A 25596-nucleotide genomic window follows, 5' to 3' on the forward strand; every position below is an offset into this window, starting at 1 on the left:
TTATTGTGGATATTTTTAAATAAAAAGTCGATAGGTTCTTTACAGTACTCTATATTATAATGTTCTATTTGTTATAAATATTTCCATATTAAATATATTTATAATTTTCAACATATTACCTATAATTAACTATAATAAATTTTGTAAATATGGCATTTTTATCATATAAGGTATAATAATTTTTAGGAATATCATCCTATGAAAATATTAATACATGGGGAATTTTCAGTAGGCCATGAACTTATTTTTTGATTATGGGTACCAGGTATAAAAAAATAAAACAAAAACTCACATCTCGCAAGTTATATGTCACCCTCTCAAGTGGGTAATATATTTAAAAAAATCGGTGACTTATAGGTATATTTGCTGAAATTGTATGTTATTATTAATACTTTGTATGTTATGGCAATTAGTACAGAGTTAGTTAAATATTATTTTTGTTATATATATTACATTACCTTATCACTGACCCTGGTCAGATTTTTTTCAACATTTCTTTGTTACATATAGTTACTGTAATGATGAATTCCTACAAAAGAAATATGGTAAAGAGTTTCTAAATATAGAAAAATAGAAAGCCAATCTAACTGAACTACAACACCAGAAAAAAAAATATAGACAAAAACCCATTCAAACTAATTAAACTTTATTATTTTATTTATTTAAAATATTACAACAATTATATCAGAAAACAAAAAGAAAATATAACAAATAATAAAATATATAAATATATATTTTTTCAAAATTAGCTGTACACAATTATCTTACTGTTACTAATTAACTAACACTAAAAACTTCCCAATAAATGGTTAATCTATTTTATTTATACACATAACATATCTGCATATATATATATATATATATATATATATATATATATATATATATATATATATATATATATATATATATATTCGTTTATAAATGCAATATTATATGGTAAAATTTTCTCATTTATCACAAATATTTTTTTTACAATATAATATAATATATATTCATAGAAATGAATTAAATAATGTATATAAACTTACAGGTAACTACAAAGTTACTTTCTTTATGTATAGATTTATATATTTATATAATAATAGCGAACGAATATTTGGATATGTCTAATTTTGTTTTGTGCTAAACCATGGAAAGAAGAGTACAGAGACGGAGACGCAGATAAATGGAAATGAGGAAAATTATGGTCCCATATGTCAGCTAGAATTCTGATCGTTGAATACGTTAAATCTAATAATTGATATTACATCATAAGACGCGGACTTATCACGGGAACAGGGCGTGGTTCTGGAATCAAGTAGGCTTTCGGAGATTATCACAGAAATAAATACAACTAAATCCAGTGCGGTTTTCTGATGAGGGCGAGGGTGGGACGGGACGCGGGGGAGGATTGTGTCGAAAACTATGTACAAATATAGTGTTCACTCTTTTCTTACTGTTATTTACATTCTACGACTATACATTGCTCGTTCTCTTGTTTGCTTATATATTAAACTGTAAAACATATATCGTTTCTTCCTATAGTTAATTGGTGTTTAAGTTGTACCACAGCTACTTTAGAACGTAGGTGTTATGGATAAGTTTGGATATACATTATCATATTACACACTTATACCGAGAGTATATCTTGTACATGCACATATATCAATTTGCTTTTAAAAACAACGAAAAATAAATTATCGCCCCAGAATAAGGAGGGAAAACAATAACAAAAAAAATTAATTCGAACTCTATATTTTCCTCCTGTTATTTTACCAGTTACTAGGTAAGATAGCAGGAGACTTAAGAAGGTTTGTATCTCATAGAAATCAAAAATAGATTTATTGCCATTTCGTTCTTGGTTTATCGACGATGAACGATAACTGGAATAAAACAACTGGGGCAGAGTTTTTGGTATGGTTTTCACGGCCGCTGTCGCTGAGGAAGGAACCAACCGGTGAAAACGTTCGATTCGCACTAGTGTCGTTGGCTCGATGTATGAAAGTTCGAAGGCACACCGCGATATTATGACGGAGGTCGAGAGATCGAACGTCTTTACCTCTCCGCTCGACTCCCGGACGACGACCAGTTTCATGTGGAGCTCTTCCTCTCGACGCTGGTCTGCCTGACCAGCTGGCCGTCCAGGCTGGGCCGGTGGAAGGTCAGTCGCTTGCTGCAGCCGGGCGACGAGGCCTCCGAGTGCGAGTTGGTGAGGTGCAGGGCCCGGCAGATGCCGTGCCTCAGGGACGTGGAGATCTTGGCCAGGGATCCGCCGTGTCAAGGGAGCATCTCCACGTAGTTCTCGGGTATGAGGCCGGTCTTGCCGTTCAGGGTGCCTTCCAGCCAGCCGGGTTCTTGGGATGACTTAACTACAACCACAAAACGTGCTTAAAAGGACGCGACTGTAACCATTTTCGAAGAACTGGCAGATATTTCTTTACTGTCGACTTGAAATTTTTGTGTATAATATTAAGGAATTAATAAGGATTAATTATTTTCCAAAGTATTCTTCTTTAGCGTAAAAACGGCTTTTCAAAAAGTAAACAATGATATACGAGGGTCAGTATTTATATTTCGGGAATTGGCACCACTGTTGTCATGTGAGTCCATCTGACGGTTCCATCGTAAAGTTTGACATTTGTGACGATATACGTATTCAGAACATTTTGTCGCACGGGCGCTATTTGTTTATTTTATATTTAATTATTAGCTGAAAGTTTTGTCTGGGCAAGAAATGGTACTGAATCGTGAACATTTCGTGCGATGATTTTTTACGATTTTCGACGTGGATTATCACAAGTGTGCATCAATAAACTTGATTTGACTTTTGGCGATGAAGCTCCATCAAAAACCGTGGTCATAGTTCACTGTCCGACAAAAGTTTTGTGAAGGTCGTCCAAAATCGATTGTTGTGCCAGAAAACATCGATGTTGTATGAGAAATGATTAAGCAATATCGTCACGTCACCTATTGTGAAATTGAGGCATCCCTAAGCATTAGTTCCACCAGCATATATGCGAGTTTACATGAACACTTAGCTGTGCGAAAGTTATGTTCGCGTTGGATCCTACACAATTTGACAATCGCTCAAAAAAGGCTCGTGGCGATTGGTGTAAAGAAATTCTTAGGAAAGTCAATCGCGGTGCTTCGAAAGACGTTTATAGAATCGTGACAGGTGACGAATCATGGACATATTCGTATGAGCCCGAAAGCAAGCAGCAGTCGACTGTATGGGTGGTCCAAGATGAACCAAATCCAACAAAAGTTGTTCGCGCACGAAGCACTTCAAAGAAAATGGTGGCCTGTTTCTTTCCTTGAAGCCTGAAGCGTTCAAAAAACATGTTTTGAAGATACCTCATTCGGAATGAAATAAATGCTTTGAAAATTGGTTTAAGCGTATGCAAAAGTGTATCGATTATCGTGGCGAGTACTTTGAAAACCAATAAAAATATATTCGCAGCTGAACTATTTGTTTTTTTCCTATTCCCGAAATATAAAGAGTGACCCTCGTAAAGTCTATTCAAAATAACAGTGAACTCACGTCATCAAGATGTTTAATATACTGCTGCTATTTGTAAATTCGTTTTAGAATCAGACAATATTTTCCGTCCCATTTTATTATAGTTAAAAAGAGAACATATAACCGAACCAATTTGTGTCAAGTTGTGTATTGATTGTCAAGCGTCTGCAAAATTCTTGTTATAAACAAAATTTTGTCGCTTTGCTTGTTTACATAAATTTTAAATTGCTGCTTATTACTGTGTTTGAAAATGCCGAAGCTATTAAATAGTCAGAGTCAGAAACAGATTGCCCCTCTAATCAGTTACTTCTGAAAAGAACGTCATAATATATACGTCAGATGTACTACACTGTTAAATTATATTTGATAACATTATTTTTATTTTATTATTTTATTTAGATTGAATTTTGTTATATGTCAAAGCCAAAATGAACTTAAACTAAAAGTTGATGCGGCAACATTGCGACGTTTTGACGACATAATAAGTTCACTGTTCCATTGAACAGACTATATGTTATTTAAGGGAACCTCTAATCAAGCCTCCAGACAGGAAGAATTTCGTCTTTGCATTTCAGGCCAGTTGATTATGGACCCAAATGTGGTAGATCATTGCCTAACCCAGATGCGGTTCCTAATTGTAATTTTAACAGTCTTTCATTAAAAATCTACATCAATAATTGAATTGATTGGGTGTAGATGTATTTCGAAAATGTTTTATACGTTGAGTAGATTTTAAATAAGATATTTTATTAAAATCATATTTTTTTATTCATCCTGTAATAAATAATCTCGCTTGATGTGTCCTCAGCTGATTAAGATACCCGAAACTTAGCTACAACTTCATCCTATGGTCGCATTTCATAGTTTTTCCAATAAACAGACAATGCACGTTATAGATGACATCGAATTTTCTTTCGTCATCATTACATTCTTTCTCATTTTACTAATTAGCATTACTCCAGTTAAAAAGAGACTGAATGAAGTCAGAAACGTGCGGACATGTAACCAAATCGGCCTATAAAATTCGATTTGTGTTGGTACTGATTGACACCGCTGTCATAAGTCAATGTAAATATAATAAAACAATTCTAACCTACAAACTATTGTAATTTAAGTCCTTCAATAAATATGCATAAGATGTACAATAATGTTAAAATAAATTCATTTTATAACATTATGTTTGTTTCATTATTTTATTCACATTAGTATTTTCTTGTAAGAGTTAAAATGAACGAAAAACTTAAATTTCGTGCGGTAACGTTGCAATATAAATGTTGATGACAGGCATTGGTTGTTTTATTGGAAGGACAATATTTAATAGATTCAGCTGGTTTTCTTTTGTATTATTAAGAGTGCCTTGAAAGTTTCATAAAAAAATTGAGCTATAAACAAATAAAATTAACCCTTCCTAATAATAAACGATAAAAAATATTACTGTCATTTTTTGACAAATAGGAATCTGCGATATATATATATATATATATATATATATATATATATATATATATATATATATATATATATATATATATACATATACATATCGATTATATTATGCCAGATTTTAAGAAAAGAAGATTTGACAGATTTGTCAAAACAATTTACGTTTTTTTTATGTCGTACAGAAGCGGTTATATCTTACCGTTGGTGATGATCTGATTGGGTTCGAATGATAGTTCCCCATCGTGCTCTCCAAGACAGGCGTAGAGCGTCCTGACGCGCCTAAAAATCAGTCCGAAATCATTATACCGATCGAAACGGGCTTACCAGCTACACATAGTCGGTTAATGTTAATGCGTGCTTACTCCGAAATCATCATGAAAATGTGCTAAACGAACCCCCAGCCGTCTTACGGTGCCCGTTATGTTTTGAACCCAACACCTGAGCGTGGTACCTGAAATTATGCAGAGGTCGGGAGCAGATCGAATGAGATCGGCGAATGAGTCCCACTTACAGGTATACATCACACAGACACTAAGCCAAATACACGTATATTGTTATGAAAAAAATGAAATGCGGTAAAACACATATATGCGACGATTTGGTGGAAGCGCCGGACACTCGACATGTCGGGTTGGAGCGAAAATAATTTCGTGAATCTATGTCAAAGGATTCACCAGGACTAATAACTGGAATTTGCCAAGAGTTAATTTGTTTCAGCAGAATACCAGATATCTGATTTTAAATTTTACAAATATTAAAACTTTGACTTTAATTTTTTTTGTTTCGATTTATTATTATTAGAGTATTAGAGGATACTTTAATAGAAGTGCTATTTAATCTATTTATCACACCTCAGAACGTCATCGTGCGATGTTACCAATTTTGTTCTCTAAATTATTGTACTACATATGGGTAGGAAATCAAAAGGTGAGTAGGTAGGAGTAGGTTGATTTAGCCAACACTATATCGTGCCATACAGTGTTTGTTCCATTATACCCAATAATACATAAATTAAATGCTGTATACTATTTTCCTGATATCTAAATACAAATTTTACATATTGGCAACGTTGCAGTTGAAATGACTTCGATGGATTCATTTTACATTTACGATTAATTTACACAGAAGTGACGTGATTAACGGATTCTACGAAATTGGAGAATTTTTTTTAATAAAAGCTTTCATTTGGTGCTTACTCCTGAAGAAATATTATGAACTGTATTCTCTAACAGAAGAATTATCGAAAATTCAACCTGCTTGTTCAATAATTCAAAAATCAAATTAGCTCAAAAATGCAATATTAGCGGGACATGCAGAGATATATAAGTATTGGGAGACAAATATTGCAAAAGGAGAATGGATTCAAGAAGTTAGAGGTTTCTTGGGCCTTTTTTTGAACTTAAGATCTCTTTTTTGGGGGGATCAATCAATGTTTGCTACTGAAGTATAACTGCAAACGTCTTTTCTTGACGGCACGGTCAGTAAGATGAGTTTTTGTCCTCTGTACTTTTAAAAATCTGTTTCTCATTAAACATTTCGGTGAATTTAAAAGAAAACGAAATTATTTTCTTTCCGACCTGATATCTCACACAATTGCTACAGAATCCTTACCCAATCTGGCCAACGGGACAATGTTGAGTGTAATAGTGTCGTGTCATGGACCCAGAATGATTATCTAGAGAAAATACTCGAGAAGGAACACTTCTCCATGTTTCTTTGTCATCGATCGTCGCTATTTCGATTTAAGACACTCCAGAACGAGATTGTCTTTTGCACTAATGCTACACGCGTTCACACTTTGAGGTGTACCGATCGAACCGTCGATAAACACGATGATTTGGTGGTTGAAGAGATGGAATGAGAGCGACCAACGACTATGATGCCCCAAAATAATCAGAATTACGTACCGGACAGTGTTAACGGGCGTCTGGGGAGCCGGCGTAGTGACATTCAAGAAACCAGCCTGCTTGGACAGTGGGGTCCTACATTACGGTTAGTAGCATGCAAGAGTAAAAGCAGTAAGTAACGGTGGAGATAAATTGTTTGGTACCAGTGTGTGTGTAGTGTGTATTTGTATGCGGTGTATAAGTATGTGTGTCAAAACAATTAAGTCTACACCAAAACATTCTGACGCTGTTCTTCCGAGATGTCGTTCTTGATGAGGTCCTCACAAGGGCACCGGTAAATTTACACCAAAAATCGTCGGTTATCGTATCGATTTGGTCAAAGGTTCTTGTATGAAATTGTCAATTTAAATTACTCAATGCAGAATACGAGGAAAATTATCTCTCCATGTTTCTCTAATTTTATATAAGAATGTATACAACTGTTAGATGATTGCATATATTGCTAAGAAAGCTTCTTTTTTCAGTATATAATCGCAGTGATCCTTGAATAACACATGGTAGTAGATAATCATAGAATAAATACAGATGCCACTGCATATAGGCAACATCGGGTACATGATCGCTTTTTCTTTTTGGTTTTTGTTTATATTGCCTGGAGTGGTGAGCTCTTAACCTTTTTTTTATTTATATTTATTTGTATACTTATATTTGTTTATATATTTTTTAGATTTGAATACTATTAGCTAATAAATATGACATCATAGGATAGTCACGTGAAATGAAGGACCAATCAAAACATTTTACCTACAGGTTTCTATATGACCACTTTAAACTAATCCAATGAAATGTAACAAAAACCGATCTTAGCGCCCCTAATGATAATGGTGTTTTTTATGTCAGTTGGCTTTGTTTTGTTGATATTCAGAGGTTACTATAGTTTATCCAATAAAACAGCCAATGCACGTCATCAATACCGTCGAACGTATTGCCAAATTCAACTTATAAAAAGGTAAACTTCCTTTTAAATTCGGAGCATTTTTCTTTCTTATTTTGTTAATTAGCATTATTCTAGTTAAAAAGAGACAGAATGAGGTCTGATGCGTCCGAACGTGTAACCAAATCGGTCTATAAAATTCGATTTGTGTTGGTACTGGTCGACACTGTTGTCATATGTCAATGCAAATATAATAAGACAACTCTAACCTACAAACTATTGTGGCTTTTTAATTAACTGTAGTTCAAGTCAAAACTGTCACAAAAACAAATTATATTTTATGATATTGTTTTCGTTTAATTATTTTAATTACGTTACTACTTTGTTTGTTGTCTTTGAGTCAAAATGAACGAACATTTAAATATGGCGCGGCAACGTTGGATTATAAATTTTGATGACGTGCATTGGCTGTTTTATTGTAAAGACTACATGTAAAGTTGCCGATACAAAAACCGACGTCATCCAACTTTGTCGAAAAGAAACTGATGAGAAGGTGGGATTGAAGAATAAAAATAATGGAAAACGAATCCGGAAGAACAGCGATGAAACACCAATTAATATATATATATATATATATTAATATATATATATATATATATATATATATATATATATATATATATATATATATATATATATATATATATATATATATAGCCATGCATCATAATCTTACACCAAGTGCGAGCGTTATTATCATAGAAACTGTCTTAGCTTGTTGGAAAATAATGACACGTACACGTTGCCCGGCGACTTGTACGACTTCGGGCAGCCGAGGTAAATGCTGGAGCGCTCCGTCTTCTTCGGGATGGACCCGCCGATCATCAGGTTACCGTCGCGGGACGCTGAAGACAGCGAGTCGTTCGAGCTACTCGTACTGTTTGAGTCCGCTGAAATCAATCGGTATTAATCTAGTACCGTCAGGCCGACGAGGACACTCTTAATGTAAGGGTAAAGTGAAAAACATGTTTCCCCCAAGCCCCAAACCTGAAACGGTGAAGCGACATCCCGCAGGTTGTTCGATAAGTTTTGTTTGTTCGTTAAGAAAAATGCCATTGAATGTTTAATTTCATGATATATAGATACGTATCGAAAGAAATGCAATGATTTGTGGAAAAAATAATAAAGCGACTTTTGTATGCCCCCTTTGCAGATTTTTGCGAAGACTGGAACCAATGGTGGTTGGACTATATTGTGGATGCATCAAAACTTCCAAGTCAATCCCATTTTTTACTCTTAATTCATGTGGAATCCAAATATTGAGCTTCTTTTGGTGTCCAGCTCCATGTGAATGGTTAAAACTGTTTCATGATCGATATTTAGTTCTCAGTTCGATGAGACTTTCTATTTATGTTATTTGTTTCGTTAATTGTTATTTATTTCAGATCTATAGTTTTCTGATGCGTTGGAACATATAACTGAACCAGTTTATAAAATTCTGTTTGTATTGGTACTGCTCGACCCTGTTGTCAAATGTCCGCAAAATTCTTCAAAACGTTCGTTATAATAATTAGAGGTTATAAACCGACAGATGTCGATATGTAGTTTCCAGTTGGATATACTATCTTAAGACGTGTTATTCGTTTCAAATCTATAGATAATTTCTAAACATGCTTGTCAATCGCTGTTACAACAAAATCGCTCCACCACAGCTTTCTATATTTTTTTGAGATGTGACACTAGTCAGTGGAAGCTAAATCCGGCGAATATTACAACGATTCCTAATTCAATTCAGTGATTTTCTTGGCGTCCTTTATTTTGTAACATCTAACATCATTCCTGATTTGAGCTATATGAGAGGGTGTGTTGTCTTGATTAATTTTTTCCTCTTCTGATTCTCTGTTTTTGTTACAACTGCTGGTAGTGTTGCAGTTTGTGGACGTTCTTCAAGAGGATGGTCATCAATACTGATACAACTACGTTTAAGTTCTCTTTCTATTGTGATTGAAAGTGAAAAATCCTTGTAGTTAAAGATTTTTTTGATGCTACAGCTTTAGAAAATAAGGACTTTTATTATTACACAATATTCATTTCTTATTGTAAGAATTTCTGGGTCACGTTAACTATAAATAGCTGTAAAAATACGAGTTTACGGATCTACATGGGATCTGGGATGTGAGAACAGTCATAAGTCAGAAAGAGCTAAATCTTGCCAATATTGCAACAATTCATATTTCAATTCCCTGATTTTTTGAGTTATAGAAGAGTTGCACTTTGTGGCCATTCTTTTCAACCTTTAAATTCATGTCAAGTCTTCTATATATCTACTGCTCCGATCTAAAGTAAAGGGTTCTTAAACACTTTTAATAGTCAAGAAAGAAATCGTTTTGATGCCACACTCTTAAAAACAAAATGTTTAAATATATCTAACTATACGACTTTACAGATCTTAATGGAATTTCAGAAGTGATTAGTATGAGCTTTAAAATGGTACTCGTGGCAAATATCTTATCGGGCGCAAAACTTATTGAATAAGCCCTAGAACTGAGGAAGAAAGCGCTACAGATATACCTAGATAGTTATGCCTGTGGATGTTGGTATCCGATTGGCAAAAGTTGGAGGGTATCTGCCTGTACTGCGGATAACTGGGCGGCATCGAGTAAGGGGGGTCGGGGAAGTTCACGGTCGGGTGTATGGTATCCTGAAAACGAACCGTAAGTCTCTCGAACTCAATCGGATACGGCGACGGACGTACGTAGGTCGTCGAAGGCATCTGCTGGTATCTCGCGGCATTGGAAAAGGCCGAATGTTGATTATTGGGGAGTACCCTGTTGACGGTGCCCAGCTCGCTACCCTCCGAGCCGTAGGAGGTCGCCAGATGGTTGTTGGGAGGTAGCTGCGCGTATTTCGACGGTCCGTTGCTGATGTTGTTGATCGGCGCAACTCGGATCCGGTTCTCCGGGTTGGTAAAGAACAGCCGGTCGTAGTTGTCGATGAGGATCTCCACGACGATGTTGTAGAACTTCAGGTCCATGATGGAGGCCACCGTCTCCTCCTCGGGACGGAGCAGGGTGGGCCCGAAGCACACGCCGAGGTTGCTGACGTTCATCAGGTTCTTGTCGCTCTTGCTGACGACGCTGCGAATAGAAATTTCGTGTTACGGACCGGAGCGGAAACCGACGGAAGTCTCACGTACTTGGTCAGGTGCTTGATGAGGATCTGCAGCACGTCCAGGTTGCTTTTGGGGAGCTTGTAGAGGAGAGTGTGCACTTCCTGTATCCTATTATCACGGGATTCTTTTTCTGTGAACAGAAAAAATGATGTACTATATTTTAAGGCAGTGTTATTCCAGATATAGGAAGAGGCAGTAGTTTTAGACATTTTACAACAATTGCAATACGATTTATTAAAATTTTGGAATATATTTCTTCCCATATCAAATTATATGACCTAAATATAATTACACTGTGTAATTTTTGCTTATTCCAAACAATTTGATATTTTTATCCAATATTTATATTTATTATATCATTATTGTGGTTGTGTTTATTTAAAAAGAAGTATAGGGCATCACTAGAGGTTTTATAAGCTTGACATCAAATTTTGAGTGTTGGTGATAAGTTGCAATAAAAAGGACTCTTTTTAAGACCACTTTCATTGATTTAAATCTAGAAGGCTTTACCATTGAATGAATAAATGGAGCTAGGGTCAATTAATATGTAAATTGATACTTACTGACGGCGTTGATGAAATCATTGTGGTACTTAAAAGACATCAGGGGTTCAGGTAGGTTGCGCAGATAAGTCTTGAGCGCACTGGTGATGGTTTTGGTTTCCCATTCGTGCGGATCCTCCAGGAAAGATTTCTCCACGATTTTTCTTCGGTCCAGGCCCATGGCTAGCAGTTTATTCACCTTGGAAGCCACACCGACGATCCTGCAAACGACCACAACACCATATAACGCATCCAGGCCCAACGGGCATTTGTCTATACCTATAAATGCCTTGTTCCTCTAGTCCTCTCTTCTCCAACACCTCGATACATTTTTTCACAAATTGTATTCCGACATCGTCCAGCACGTAATTCTCTTCGGCTGCGCTAGCAGGTTTATTAGCATGTATCGTATAAGTCTGAAAATCGTAATAGTTATTTTTTAGAGCATGGAATAGGAATGGGAATCGCTCACTGGCTCCTTTCCATCCATTATGTCCATCCATGAGGTTCTATCTTGTTCGGATAGAGCCTGGAAGGTGAACGTGATATTGGGTTTGTTCTCTGACTGGATGTCGAAGCAGAATCTCTTGTCGATTGAGTCAGATTTCCTCCTGACGCACGACGATATCAACATTTTCTCTGCTTGTGGTAACTGTGACGGAGGAAACCGTGAAAACAACGGAATAAGGCGAGAAGTGTGAACTTACCGTCTTGGTAGTAAGTTGATTGTACGCCAACATGGTGAATTCCTTTCCGTTCTTATCATATCTGCAGAAATACTTGGTCCAGGTGGTACCGAAGGCTTCTAACAGGAATAACGCAATTTAGTGTCGTTATTTTTTTAATAATTAACTGATTACTGATATTTTGAATTAATAGGTATCATATTGCTGTTGGAAATGTATGGCATTATTAAGTGCTTGCATGTATTTTGATCAGCGATATATATTGTTGAAAATGCTTAGCAGTTTATAGATCGACTGTATCCAGGCCTTTACATGTGATGGATCCAAAAGAAGGTAAAATGATTAGCATATGATTTAACTGACAACGCTTATTAGGACCGTTTCAAAATTGCGACTTCATTGTTTGCCATGACAAAAAAAAGGCTCTTCGTGGCGTGTCGTGGATTATGCCGACAAGTGGATCTACTACAACAATCCCAGTCGCAAAATCGCCATCCACATCGGCACCAAAACGGAATATTCATAATGATAAAGTCGTGCTCTGCATATGGTGGGATCAGTAAGGTGTAGTGCGTTACGAGCTACTAAAATCAGACAGAACTGTTGCTGCAGATGTTTAATAACGTCAATTGAACCAACTGAACTTGGGAACTCACTATGCCCCCTGTCAGGAAGGAAAAATAGTGGCTAGAGATGGAAAATAGTAACGAACACCATCTCATAATAAACGAATGGATTTCCAGAAAGAAAATCAACATTAGCCTGCGATCAATTAAATTCGTGGCCAAATTTATTGAATATAAATATTGGTCTTCAATTTATAGCATGAAGAATATTCATAACAATCATATGAGGATGAGAGCTAGACCAGAGATAATACTGAACATAAAAAATGGCTCATCAAAATGAATGAGTGATTATTGATTTCACCAACAAAAGAATCAAGCACAAGCCAGTATATATAAAGCATCAAGTAGTTCCGATTGGAAATACAGCTAATCTTGGCATGACTCTTGATGTTAGACTCAGGTGGAAACCACATATTAAGAAAACATGTGCAGAACTCAAGAAGTTATTGTAATATATATTGACTCTGGAGCTGTATCAGCCAAAGCAATAGAAATATCATACAAAGATTTTAAAACAAGGTACCGCGAGATGCTGTTGATGTTGAAACTGAAGATAACGTTATCCAGGACTATGGAACAGAGATATCAATGTTGAGGTTCTCCAGCTCTTAGATAATGATGACTTACCCAGAAGATTAATGAGTAAAACAATTTGATCTAGTTCAGTGACATTATAAGTAAACCTCTGTCTAGTGTCTAGTAAATTAGGATAAAAGAATGTTTTAATAAAGACAAAAAAATATGGGAAAGAGATATGGAGAACCATTAAAAAAAACTACAGTGCTTAACAAAAATAGAGTATGCGATAGTAAGACCTTTCAATGTCAGCAAGCCTTTCGTTTTTAATTTAAATAACGCGATAATATTTAGAAAACGCTTCTAAGACTTCGCCGTTTCCCCGTAATCCCGTTCGAAGCGATCTAATCCCTACGCCACCTCACCTCAACCCCCGCCTCGCCCCAAGGTGCGCGCTTACTTTTCTCTAACAGGAACAGATAACCCTCCTTGCATCCTTTCGAATTTCTCAGCGGCTCCTCTTGCTTCTGCACCTCAGACATCCGTTTCTTCAGTTTCTCGGTGAAGTCATCGAAATTGCTGCGCGTCTTCTGGATCTTGGACTGTAGGTCCCTCATGAACGGGTCGACGTCTTTCTTCAGCTCGTGGCCCTGGTGGTAGAACGTGAACCAGGCGTAGACGAAGGTCAGCAGCGACTCGACGAACTCGAACTTCTTCCTCTCGTGTACCTCCTGGATTAGATAGACGTAGTCCATGCTGGCGGCGTAGAAGTGGCGTTCGGCCATGTCCACCGAGGCATCGGCCTGGAATAGAAGAGGGAATTGGTGAGGAATCCAAAGAACAAACGCCGTATTATATTCTATTATGATGATTGTTCACAAAATACAAGAGGTGACACTGATAATGTCGGAAATTATTTGTTTACAGTGAGCCTCATTGCTTTACCGTTGTTCTGTTGACATTTGAGGCAAGAAACATTTGATTATATAGAAAAATGGAAAAAAATAGTTTTAAATGATGATAACTAATACTTAAAACAACAACAAAAATAGTATTGGCCTATAAAATTGAAAGTCTATTATAAAAAATGCATCTTTCATCGATAGCCGCTACTTTTTTCCATCTTTTAGGCAATTTATGGGTTCTATCTCAAAATAACGATGTATCTTTTGAGGTTATCCAAGAATCGACCCATTTTTTGGTAATTTTGGTAAGAGGTGAAGCTCTATTTAGACATGTCACGACTCATATGCCGGAACAATTAGTAATCAGATGGAGCAAGGTCTGGAGAATACGGCGGGTGGGATAGCACCGGTTTTACAGCATGTGGTCGAGCGCTGTCATGCTGAAAGATAAAATTTCTGTATTTTGCTTGTATTCCGGCCGTTTTCGAGCAGTACACGGTTCAAACGCATCAAATATAGTCGATAGCGTTCCCTATTCTCTTTCCCTCTTTATCTTCGGTGTTAATCACTTTTAATACGTCGAAACCAGTATTTACATGTTGAAATCAATGGAGCATGATTGCCATAAGCTTCACACAGGATTCAATGACCTTCAGTCGCCTTTTTCTTCAAGCTGAAGTAAAAAATAAAACTTTGCAGACATTTTCAACGAACTGAAAAAATGTTTTTCACATTTTCGACGAAATGACACATACTGAAAAATGAGGTTTCAACATGAAGTTGGTTACACACTCGATGCGATTGAATACACAGTAACGCCATCTGTTGTAATTAATTTAAAATTAATTTGTAGATCTGACATAATATTCTTGAAATATACATATGATTTACAAAAACTGGCAACGTGGCAAGAGCAAATCTTAGTGTGCATGCAAGGCGTCCCTATGAGTAGAATCTCGTTAAATAGTGATTTTTTTTAAGACGAATGAATTGAGAAATATTAATTAACAAAAAGAAATTAAGAATTATAATGAAATTTTATTAAAAAACCGAAGGTACTTGGCAAATTAATACAATTACGAACCTAATTAGAACCTATCGCCAAATTAAGTTTATAAACATGTAAAATCCCTTTTGAACTCGGAGCATTTTTCTTTCTGATTTTACTAATTATCATAGAGATAAAAAACCAAATACCAACACATACCATCAGTTTGGGTTTATTAACAAGCATTCAACAATTGACCAGGTCCACAGAACAACAGATGTTATTGAAAAAACCTACGAAAGTAAAAAAGTAGGCTCAGCTATATTCTTAGATACAGCACAAGCCTTCGATAATGTTTGGCATGAAGGCCTTGTTCATAAACTACAGAAAATGTTAGCGAAACAACACATGAAACTATTAAAATCGTACATTACAACCACAATGTTTAGAGTCAAATAAGAAGAAGCTTACTGTACAATAAAAGAAGTTAAAGGAGGTGTACCACAAAGAAGTGTACTGGAACCAATGCTTTATCTACTCTACACTTTACACTGATATACCACAAATGCAGAATATTACGATGGCTACATATGCTGATGATACTGCGATTATAGTTGTTCGAGACAATAGTGAAGAAGCCTCACAAAAATTACAACAGGCAAGTGACAATATAAATAATTGGACACAAGCCTGGAAAATGAAAATTAATAAATTTGTGCATGTGCAGTTCACCTATAAACATACCGTATAAGCACCAATAACATTAAATAATACATACATTGAATAATAACATTATACAACAACATTGAATAATAAATCATTCCATATAACATAACACTAAATATCTCGGAATGAATCTCGATGCAAAACTTCGCTGGAAGGAACATATAAAGAAGAAAAGAAAGAACTGTATTGAATATAGGAAAATATACTGGGTAATTGGCAGAAAACCACAATTATCAGTATATAATAAACTGCTATTAAAATAAGCAAATACTGAAACCTATATGGACATACGGAGTTCAATTATGGGGATGTTCTGCAAAGAGTAACATAAATAGAATACAAATTTTTTAGAACAAAGTCCTGAGAGGTATTGTGGGCGCATCCAAATACTATAGGGCTGATACCTATATCGAGACCTTCAGATACCCACAGTCAGTCAAGAAATCAAAAGAATTGCAAGAGGGCACCAAAGACTCCATTCTCATGAGAATATTGAAGTACTGCAGCTTTTGGATACCACCAGAACAGGATACAGACTCGAAAGAATCAAATCATCTGATATTGTGTAGTGTTGTGTCGTGAGGTGTATATAATAAAAAATACAGCAGTGACATGTATAAACATTATTTCACCAGTGACTGAGATAGGACCGATGGGTCCTCCTAGTTATATACCTATATTTAAGTTATCATAAGGACAAATTGTAGGTTAGTCAGAAACGACTAGTAACAATGTAATAATTAAATAATAAAAAACATGACTAATTAGCATTACTTTAGTTAAAAAGAGATAGAATGAAGTCTGATGCGTCGAAATATGTAACCAAATTCGTCAATAAAATTCTATTTGTGTTGGTACAGGCCGACACCGTTGTCATAAGTCAATGTAAATATAATAAAATGACTCTAACCTACAAACTATTGTGACTGTATATTTAACCGTAGTTTGTGAATATCAATCATCGTCAACTCCCCCAAGCAGAGCATGTTAAATATCTTGGTATGCATTTAGGTCGACGCCTAACCTGGAAGAAGCACATACTCTCTAAATGGAAACAACTGGGACTAAAATTATATCAAATGTATTGGCTCATAGGGCGCAAATCCAAGTTACCATTAGATAACAAGGTATTGCTGTATGAGTCTATACTCAAGCCCATTTGGACATATGGAATTCAACTATGGGGTACCGCTAGCAAATCTAATATATCCATCATTCAACGGTTCCAAAATAAGGTGTTGCGTGCCATTGTTGATGCTCCGTACTATATTTCAAATAAAGTGATACAACGCGATATTCCTCTAGAACCTATAACGAGTGTAATTCAATGTGTTTGTGTGAAGTACTTCGAAAGAGTATCAGTGCATCCTAATGTACTCGCTAATCAGCTAAATATGCGACGTGATAGTGAAGTACGTAGACTAAAACGTTTAACACCACCTGATCTGATTACTGGACATATGTAGACTTTAGAATAAGCATTAGAATAAGACTAATTAATTAAGATAATATTTTATACAGAAGATTGCTTAATGAAGTGATTTTCTACATGCCATGTATATATAATATAGACAGAAGAAATACTTATTGCCAATAGGGCAGATTGTGGACTCACGAAGAGTAATAAAAAAAAACCGTAGTTTAAGTCCTTCGATAAATATGCATTAGATGTACTATAGTGTTAAAAGAAATTATAATTTATAATGTTATTTTTGTATCATTATTTTGTTTACATTAGTATTTTGTTGTCAGAGTCAAAATAAACAAAAACTTAAATTAGGTGCGGCAGCGTTGCATTATACATTTTGATGACGTGCATTGGCTGTTCTATTGGAAGGGCTATATTTGGAGATCATTTTACACAGATGTAGTTCCACCTAGATGGCGCTATCTATGCCACAATGCATGCAAATATCAAATATGAACTAAAATCTGACGAAAACGAATCAAAACTCTGGCAAAGTGTAAAAAGGACGAAGGATTGTTATTAATACGAGTTAGTAAACATTCTGCCATCAATCAAACTTGTTATCTTTCATCTATATATATACAGGAATATTTTTACAGCCGATATTTAACAGAACATCATCTTCGCTCGCTTGGGCGTCAAGTTTTAAATGTCGGACCTATAAAAATAACGTTTAAAATAAACTAATCCATTAAGAGTGTTAATAAAATGTGTGTTAACAAGTCGGAATTGCTTTATACACGGTTTAGGAACGTGTGATGTCATCGTCTAGATGATTCCGTCAGTACCGACGACTTGCACGGGAATTTTCAGTACTGCAGGACGGTCTTTATTGCATTTAATGTGGCGAATATTTTTAATATTAATAAAGAGCGAGCTTTGTTCCTTTTTAGATTGGATTAATTTGTAAAAATGGAACCCGACATTTTTAGAAATTTACGGTGATGTCTCGGTGTCGTCATATCTCAATGGTCGACGATTTGAAAACTTAGATGATGATTTAGATGTCAATGGCAAAGAATGACCTGGACGATAAAAAATGTTCCAAGACACTGACGATTCGAGATTTATTGGGCGAAAACTCAGTTTAAACTCCTAAATAATCTTCAGACGACTTCACAGTTGGTGAATCAGTTTAAATGGTAGTCCAAACTGTCAGTGCAGACGCCAATTGAAGAAGTCGTACCGAATGAGAAGGTAGCACTTCTCACCGTGATAAAGGATTTGTCGATAGTTACCCACAAGAGGTAAAAACAATAAGATTCAATACCAAGTTCTGAGCTTTGGCAGTTCTGAATTCACCATAGCAGACTCACTTGTTTCTTGCTATTATTAACATTCAGACAATATGTGTCAAAATTTCATGTCAACTATTGATTTATAAATTCAACTATGTTTAAAAAGGTATTCACATGTTGATCAAATGTCGCTTCGGATGACGCGTCTTCTGTTGATTGTTCGATATCCAAAAATGTTAAAACAAAGACCAATATCGAAATATCGTTCTTGAAGGGCTAGTTCTTGAAGTAACTGGAGGTTCGTTGAGTTATGTGTAACTAAACTGTATTGTAACTGTAATTATAACTAAACTTCACTACAATCGTTTAATTTTTTTGCGACTGAGAAAGTAGTTCGTTCCTTATTTTATAAACGTATATCCAAACCAATATAATTTGGATTTTTCATTGGTTATTGCATCTTAATAGAATAAATCACACACAAGTTAACTGATTTCTGGCTGCAGCAGTGATCCCAAATCTCTGAGACATATAGAAGGATTTATATAGTGACCTCACTTATTATATCATGCATCTTAAAAACTATTAATTATACAGGAATTAACACATTTTGCTGTTTTTTCCATGTTATTTCTGTCACTTTTTGGGGTTTCTATACTGTCATATACATTAAAATGATTTCAAATTAATAAAAATGTCAGAAATTATGAAGAATTTTATGCTCAATCTAATAGTAATATAATATTTTTTGTTCAATCAAGTTTTTAAGTTATACAATAAAAAGTGTTTAAAAAATTGAGTGGATTTCTGTTCAAATATCTTAAAAGTATGATTTATAAAGCAATTTAATGTAGATTTTCGTTTCTTTCACTCCAAAATACATACAATTAAAAGTTCCATTATCTATATATGCGAAAATTTGCGATTTTTTGCCATTTTCAATATTTTTGATGCCGTTTCTGTTCAAACTTATCGCAGCTTATAGAAAATTGCAGAGATTATAAAGAATTTTACACTGAATGGAATGGTAGTATAATTATTTTTGTACAGCCCTTGGTTTTTAGGTTATATGAAGTGTATTTTTAAATAATGAGTGGATAACTTTTTATGTGACATACCTTACAAACACAAACCATACATTCTAAAGCAGTTTAACGTGAATTTTCGTTTATTTTCCACAAGTTACATGTATTTTGGAACTTCTATCTCTCTCTCTGAGAGATAAAAAAATGTTGGAACTTTTTCCTTAATGGAACATAATCATGAAAATCAACGATTTTTTGCCATTTTCAATACTTTTGCTGTCATTTCCGTAGAAGTAATTGCACGATAATGAAAATTACAGGAATTATGGATACTTTTACGCTGAATCGAATGGTGATATAATCATTCCTAATTAACATTCAGTTTTTAAGTTATACAATGAAAAACGTATTTTGAGAAAATTAATAGATTTCTGTTTATGTCAAATATCTTAAAAACTATAAATTCTAATGCAATTTAACGTAGATTTTCGTTATTTTCACCCCAAAACATATATATGTTGAGGGTTTTAGCTTTATCCGAGACATTACAAAATTTGGTACTTTTTCCATACATACAGTCGTGAAAATTGGCGATTTTTTGTCATTTTCAATATTATTGCTGTCATTTCCGTACAACTAATTGAAAATTACAGTAATTATGGATAATTTTACGCTGAATCGAATGGTGGTATAATCATTCCTAATTAGCATTCAGTTTTTAAGTTACACAATGAAAAACGTATTTTCAAAAAATGAGTGGATTTCTTTTATGCCAAATATTTTAAAAACTATAAATTCTAATGCAATTAAACATGGATTTTCGTTTTTTTTGCTGTCATTTCTGTTTAAGTAATCACAGTTCAATAAAAAATACACAGATTATAAAGAATTTTACGCTGAATCCAATGGTCCATTCAGTTTTTACGTTAGTTAGCACTTCTTTCATGTAATATAGGGAAAATAATATATTTTCTCTCAATTCTCTTTATGTACAATATATTTTCACCTGTTAGAATACACCAACCCAATATCAAATCTTGAAACATACTAAAACTCCTAACCTTGGGCCGTAGTTTTTTTTATGTACGAATCTCTAGCACCGCAAACGTCAGGAGATAATTAATAAATTACCGGGATTATGTTCACTTTAGTCTGATAATTTAATAACAAAATTCCACCAATATTCAGCGGCGAACAAGTCAGTTGTTTATTATCAGACTTTTGCGAAAATATACAACGATGTAGAATCGGTTGAAGTTGTCAGATGGTATTTTTATTAAATATTTTTTTTCGACGGATATACATCTTCATTGGTTTCGTCTAAAACAAACTGGCCCACACCAGAATCATATTAAGCAGACGCTTCAAGTATGACGTCAGTGCATATATATATATAAAAAAATAGAAAAAAAATCTGAATCATGTGAAACGTTTAATTCGTTTCATTTTTCATTCGTTTATTTTTTTGCATATCTTTAAAGTCTTCTTTTACCCATGGGGGCTTAGAAATCATCCCAAAAGATATCCGGTCTTACCCAGCCCGGTTACTGGCCTGACTGGATAAGCCAGCTTAATAAAATTTATTATAAAAACTATGAATACAGTCAAACATAATAGTGAATTTTGAAGGATTTGTTCTTCTTTCGTTCAGCGCCAATGCACATCATACATCAACGATAAAACATGAAGAACACTTGGCCGACAAAAAAAAGTTCGAGGATGAAAGTTTGAGAGCTCAGAAAGAAGAAAATATCACGATACAATGATTTTGCAATTCATTTGTTCAATTTTTATATCCACAACAACTACATCAGTATGAGCAAATAAATATGGTGAATATGCTTTCAATATGTTCACTATCATTTTTCAATTACATTTTAATAAAAAATAGAACAATGAAGATCAAAAGATAATTCGTAAACCTTCTTATTATTATTACAATCCAGAATATATCTAGCCAGATACTTTTTTTTCCAGAGTACGGATGGAGAACCATGGAGAAGTTCCCTCAAGTGTATGTATTCAAATACTGATGTATAGCTATATCGTATATAAGTGAGCTTAAAAAATATTTTGTTATGTTTAATAAAATCAGATTAAAACCTCACATAAATCCTAAACATCATGTTAGACAAGCAGCAAAACACATTAGAACCAAAATAAAACAACTATACTGGTTAGTCGGAAGATAAAAATCAAATCAACTAGTCATCCAACGCTGTCAAAACAAGGTTCTTCGATTGATTACCAATGCCAATCTCTACGTAACCAACGAAGAACTGCACGATGACCTGGAAATCAAATGGATTTGCGAAGTTATCCAAGATTTCGCCTTGAAACACGAAAGAAGATTACTAAATCATACTAACGTGGAAGCAATACAACTACTGGACAACGCGCGAAGCGAACCAAACCATACGAACTTATATAAAGTGTATATCTTTAGTGTAAACTATAGTTATTACTATAAGTTATTATAATTTTACTATTGAGGAATATATATTGATGTATTTTCTCGCACTCGTCTTGCTTGTGAAATAATCCAAGTACAAATGAAATGTAGTAATAAATTAATTTAAAATTAAGATTGTTCTAAGCGTATCTAATAAATTCTAAACGTATCTAAATGTATCTAAACGTATTTAGTAAAGATGCAAAAAAACATAAATCTTATCACTGTAATAGTGCAGAATATATTTAACTGGTCACCATTTCTTTCTTCCAGGATATAGTAAAAGGACCTGATGAACATAAACAATAACTTAAAAACTTTAAATAAGGTAAAATGTTCACTATGACATAATAATGTAGATCTGTAATGATGTTATAACAAATAATGTAGCTTTTTCTAATGTATCCCTATATACAATAAAATATTGCTGTAACAGAAACAGTGACATCAATCTTCAACATGAATCATACATACAACGTTGGTCAGATTACTACAAGGACTATACTGTAAAAACCAAATAAAACTTTGTAAACTTTTTAAATAGATTTTCATGTAATTTAGAAATGCATTAAATACATTAAAGAATAACCATAGATAAGTTAGGTTAAGTTTATTTTATGTTTGTAGTTTTTTCTTATTTTATTAACTTACATCTTATGTTTGTTTTTTTATATTTTACTTCCATCTATGATGATGAAGAAAAAGGACCTGATGTAGGGTTTCAAATAACTCCTGTTCATTAAAATATAGTAAAACGTGCAGTAATAAATGCAATAAATAGTGTGTATGTATGAGAGCTGTGCAGACGTGACCTGACACAAGCATTGTTCCAGTTCCAGTAAGGAATTAACACGACATCATGTCTTATCATCCAAGAAACGTAACGACTATCTCTCTATGCACCACTCGAGATTATAAATCAGTCAATCGACGACATGACATCATCCCTATATCAGAAAGAACGAAATTAGATTCCGACACCGATACAAACAATGACGGATACCGTTGAAGTCGGCGTTGACATAATTTCGCTACGATCACAACAAAAACTCACCTCCCAGTCCAATGGCGCCAAACCATCGTCTCCTCCAATATGGACGAAGGAGGCCAGGAGAGAGTCGCGCGACCAATTATCGTTCGATGGTCAGGCTCGGCCGGATGGTTGTCGAAACGTCCGTCTTATGAATGAAGCGATGGAAAAATTGCCGAACGGCAAAAGGGACCGAAATTTGTGTGCGTGGGATGTGGATGATGGAAAACGGACTCTATTGCGCAATCTGATGCCGTAGGGGCGACGTTGCCAGACCTGCCATCAAGGCGGGAGGTTTCAAGAAAGAACAATGACAACACAAAGCTAGCTAACCTTGATAATTATAATAGAGTAATTTTTAGAGTATTCTAAAAGAATTTTGAAATTTTTCACAATTAATATAACGCACTTCTTATAATTGTAATCATTAAAATAAATATAAAATTACTCATGTTATGATTATTGAACATATTAATTGAGTACTTAACCAAAAATTTATTTACTCGCTCACACGCCTTATTTTATCAAGTTTGTATTAAAACACGGTTGTTATAAATAATGATCAGGTATGTTATGGATAATGATCAGGTATTTTATTGCTTTTGATCACATTCAATGGTAAACTAACCAACATCTGTCTTGTATAATCTATATGTAATTTTTTCAATAATTATTGATAATGGCTATTACGTTTATTAATCAATCATAATCATCAGTTTGGGCAGAAAATGAATTATTTTTTGTTGCCTGATTTTTTCGTCTTTTAGTCGCGGGATAATGTTGTAAGTTATGACTTTTAATCACCTTAACTTTTTGTAATTGTGGATAATGATCGTCTATTATGTGTTGTAATCAACCATAATAATGTATTCAGTCATTCAAATTTATATGTGTTTTATTTTTTTTTGTTTATTAGCTGGTATATTATAGATATAAATATAACAGTGTAATTTCTAGATTTTTTTAAAAAAGCATTGAGTGTTTTGATTGTTATAATGATCGACATTATGATTATTGAACGCATTTATGAGTAAACACTCCATCGAAAATCATTCCCCCACTCATTAATCTAATCTTATCAACGATCTATTGAAATTATTGTTTATTAATCAATAACAATAATAATATATGCATTAATATTTAAGCAGAAACTTTATTGTTTTTTGTTACCTGATTTTTTGGTCTTTTGGCTGACACATAATTATCAGATAAATAACTTTTTGAAATTATGGATAATTATTGTGTATTATGTTTTTAATGAACTATAATAATAATATATATAGTTTTATATGTACATTTTATTATTTTTTGTATACTACTTGCTCTATTAGGGATAATAATCAGATTTCGTGTTACGATACAGGATATTGTGATTTTTGATCAGCTAGAATATATTTAATTATTTAGGCAATGTATAAAGTCGAAAGAAGAAAATCATTTTACTCACGCTGCGGCTGTTCTGTTTTCTTAAGATGAAATTTAATTATTAATAGCAGTATTTATCGATATGTCTTTTTAAACAGATTCACCTTGTTTCTTCATTTGTTTATGTATAACATTAGTTCTACGGTGTTACCATTGCAACACAAATGTCATTGATATTTAATCAGTTAACTAGAATGCGCGAATAAATAAAATAACATTGGCTTTAGCCATCATACAAATTATTACGAACAATTACGTCTATATTAGGAATTCGGTTTTAATGGTCAACATCCAGACAGTGTGAGGCTTTAATCATCTAATTGTTTGTTTAGATGGAGATTTAAATAAACATTACTGAAATATATTTTTAAATTGATTTATTTTAAATGAGTGCCTTTGACAACTATCAGGTTAGTAACGTTTTTGTAGAGATATTACCCCACTAATTCACAAACAATAGACAAAAGTGAGGCTGCAAAAACGACGAAAGTAAGTTATAGAGCTCAATAGATGCTCTGCTATTTAACTCTGCCTCAAAGTTTTCAATCTATCATAATTCTACTAAATTATGATACACTTTTTCTCATTCTCGCCAATTCCTCGTAAACTTGGCAACGCCGCCCGATTTCCATCAAACGATGACGTCACCGTTCCGTACGCAAGCCCGTCGGCCGGCGACGTCATCGGCAAAATGCCGTCTGCATCGATATTAAGGGCAATCACGTGGAATGGGGCCCTTAAAATTGGCACTTTGTGAGCGTGCGATGTATTTTTTTTCGCGAGAGAGATCTTCTTTGATCCTAGCGAGGAGGTGGGGGCGAGCGAGAGGGAAAGAGGGCGTGAGCGCCCTCCAAGGGACGCGGGAAGGTCGAGAACTACGGCGCCTTTGACCCGTTTCGGTTCAATCAATGTCGATTAGGCCCGCGAAAGTCATTAGGGAAGGAGAAAAAAGACGCGTAGGTGAGGATAGGTTTTCGTTTTTAGAAAGCCGGTCTAATTTTAACGGTGGGTTTTCGAAAAGTGTGCCGGTGGAGCCCGGAGTGGGTATGTGTTGTCGTTCGTCGAATC

At 34.5% G+C, this 25596-nt stretch overlaps 1 protein-coding gene across 7 annotated transcripts in view; it reads right to left on the bottom strand.

Moving 5' to 3' along the window:
- Positions 1-633: 633 nt before the first annotated feature.
- Graf (GTPase regulator associated with FAK) overlaps positions 634-25596 on the bottom strand; it is an 83567-nt gene continuing 58604 nt past the window's right edge. The window contains exons 4-16 of one of the 7 annotated variants that reach the window (XR_013007718.1): positions 13732-14074; positions 12148-12245; positions 11913-12092; positions 11720-11856; positions 11462-11661; positions 10923-11028; positions 10482-10863; positions 10298-10427; positions 8526-8676; positions 6853-6927; positions 5308-5396; positions 5145-5224; positions 2304-2351 (exon numbers count right to left, since the gene is read on the bottom strand). Coding sequence is in view for 5 of the 7 variants with exons in the window: in XM_076417999.1 (XP_076274114.1) it covers positions 2260-2351; positions 5145-5224; positions 6853-6927; positions 8526-8676; positions 10298-10427; positions 10482-10863; positions 10923-11028; positions 11462-11661; positions 11720-11856; positions 11913-12092; positions 12148-12245; positions 13732-14074 (1974 nt within the window). In the remaining 2 variants the exon portion in view is untranslated. Of the gene's footprint in view, positions 2352-5144; positions 5225-5307; positions 5397-6852; positions 6928-8462; positions 8677-10297; positions 10428-10481; positions 10864-10922; positions 11029-11461; positions 11662-11719; positions 11857-11912; positions 12093-12147; positions 12246-13731; positions 14075-25596 lie in introns of those variants that run through there. The other 6 variants (XM_076417999.1, XR_013007719.1, XM_076418002.1 and 3 more) reach the window with 6 other exon arrangements.

This window comes from Rhynchophorus ferrugineus, unplaced genomic scaffold (assembly GCF_030347505.1).
Source record: "Rhynchophorus ferrugineus isolate W39M unplaced genomic scaffold, kcgeb_rfMv2 rfM11, whole genome shotgun sequence".
In the NCBI taxonomy this organism is placed as follows: domain Eukaryota; kingdom Metazoa; phylum Arthropoda; class Insecta; order Coleoptera; family Curculionidae; genus Rhynchophorus; species Rhynchophorus ferrugineus.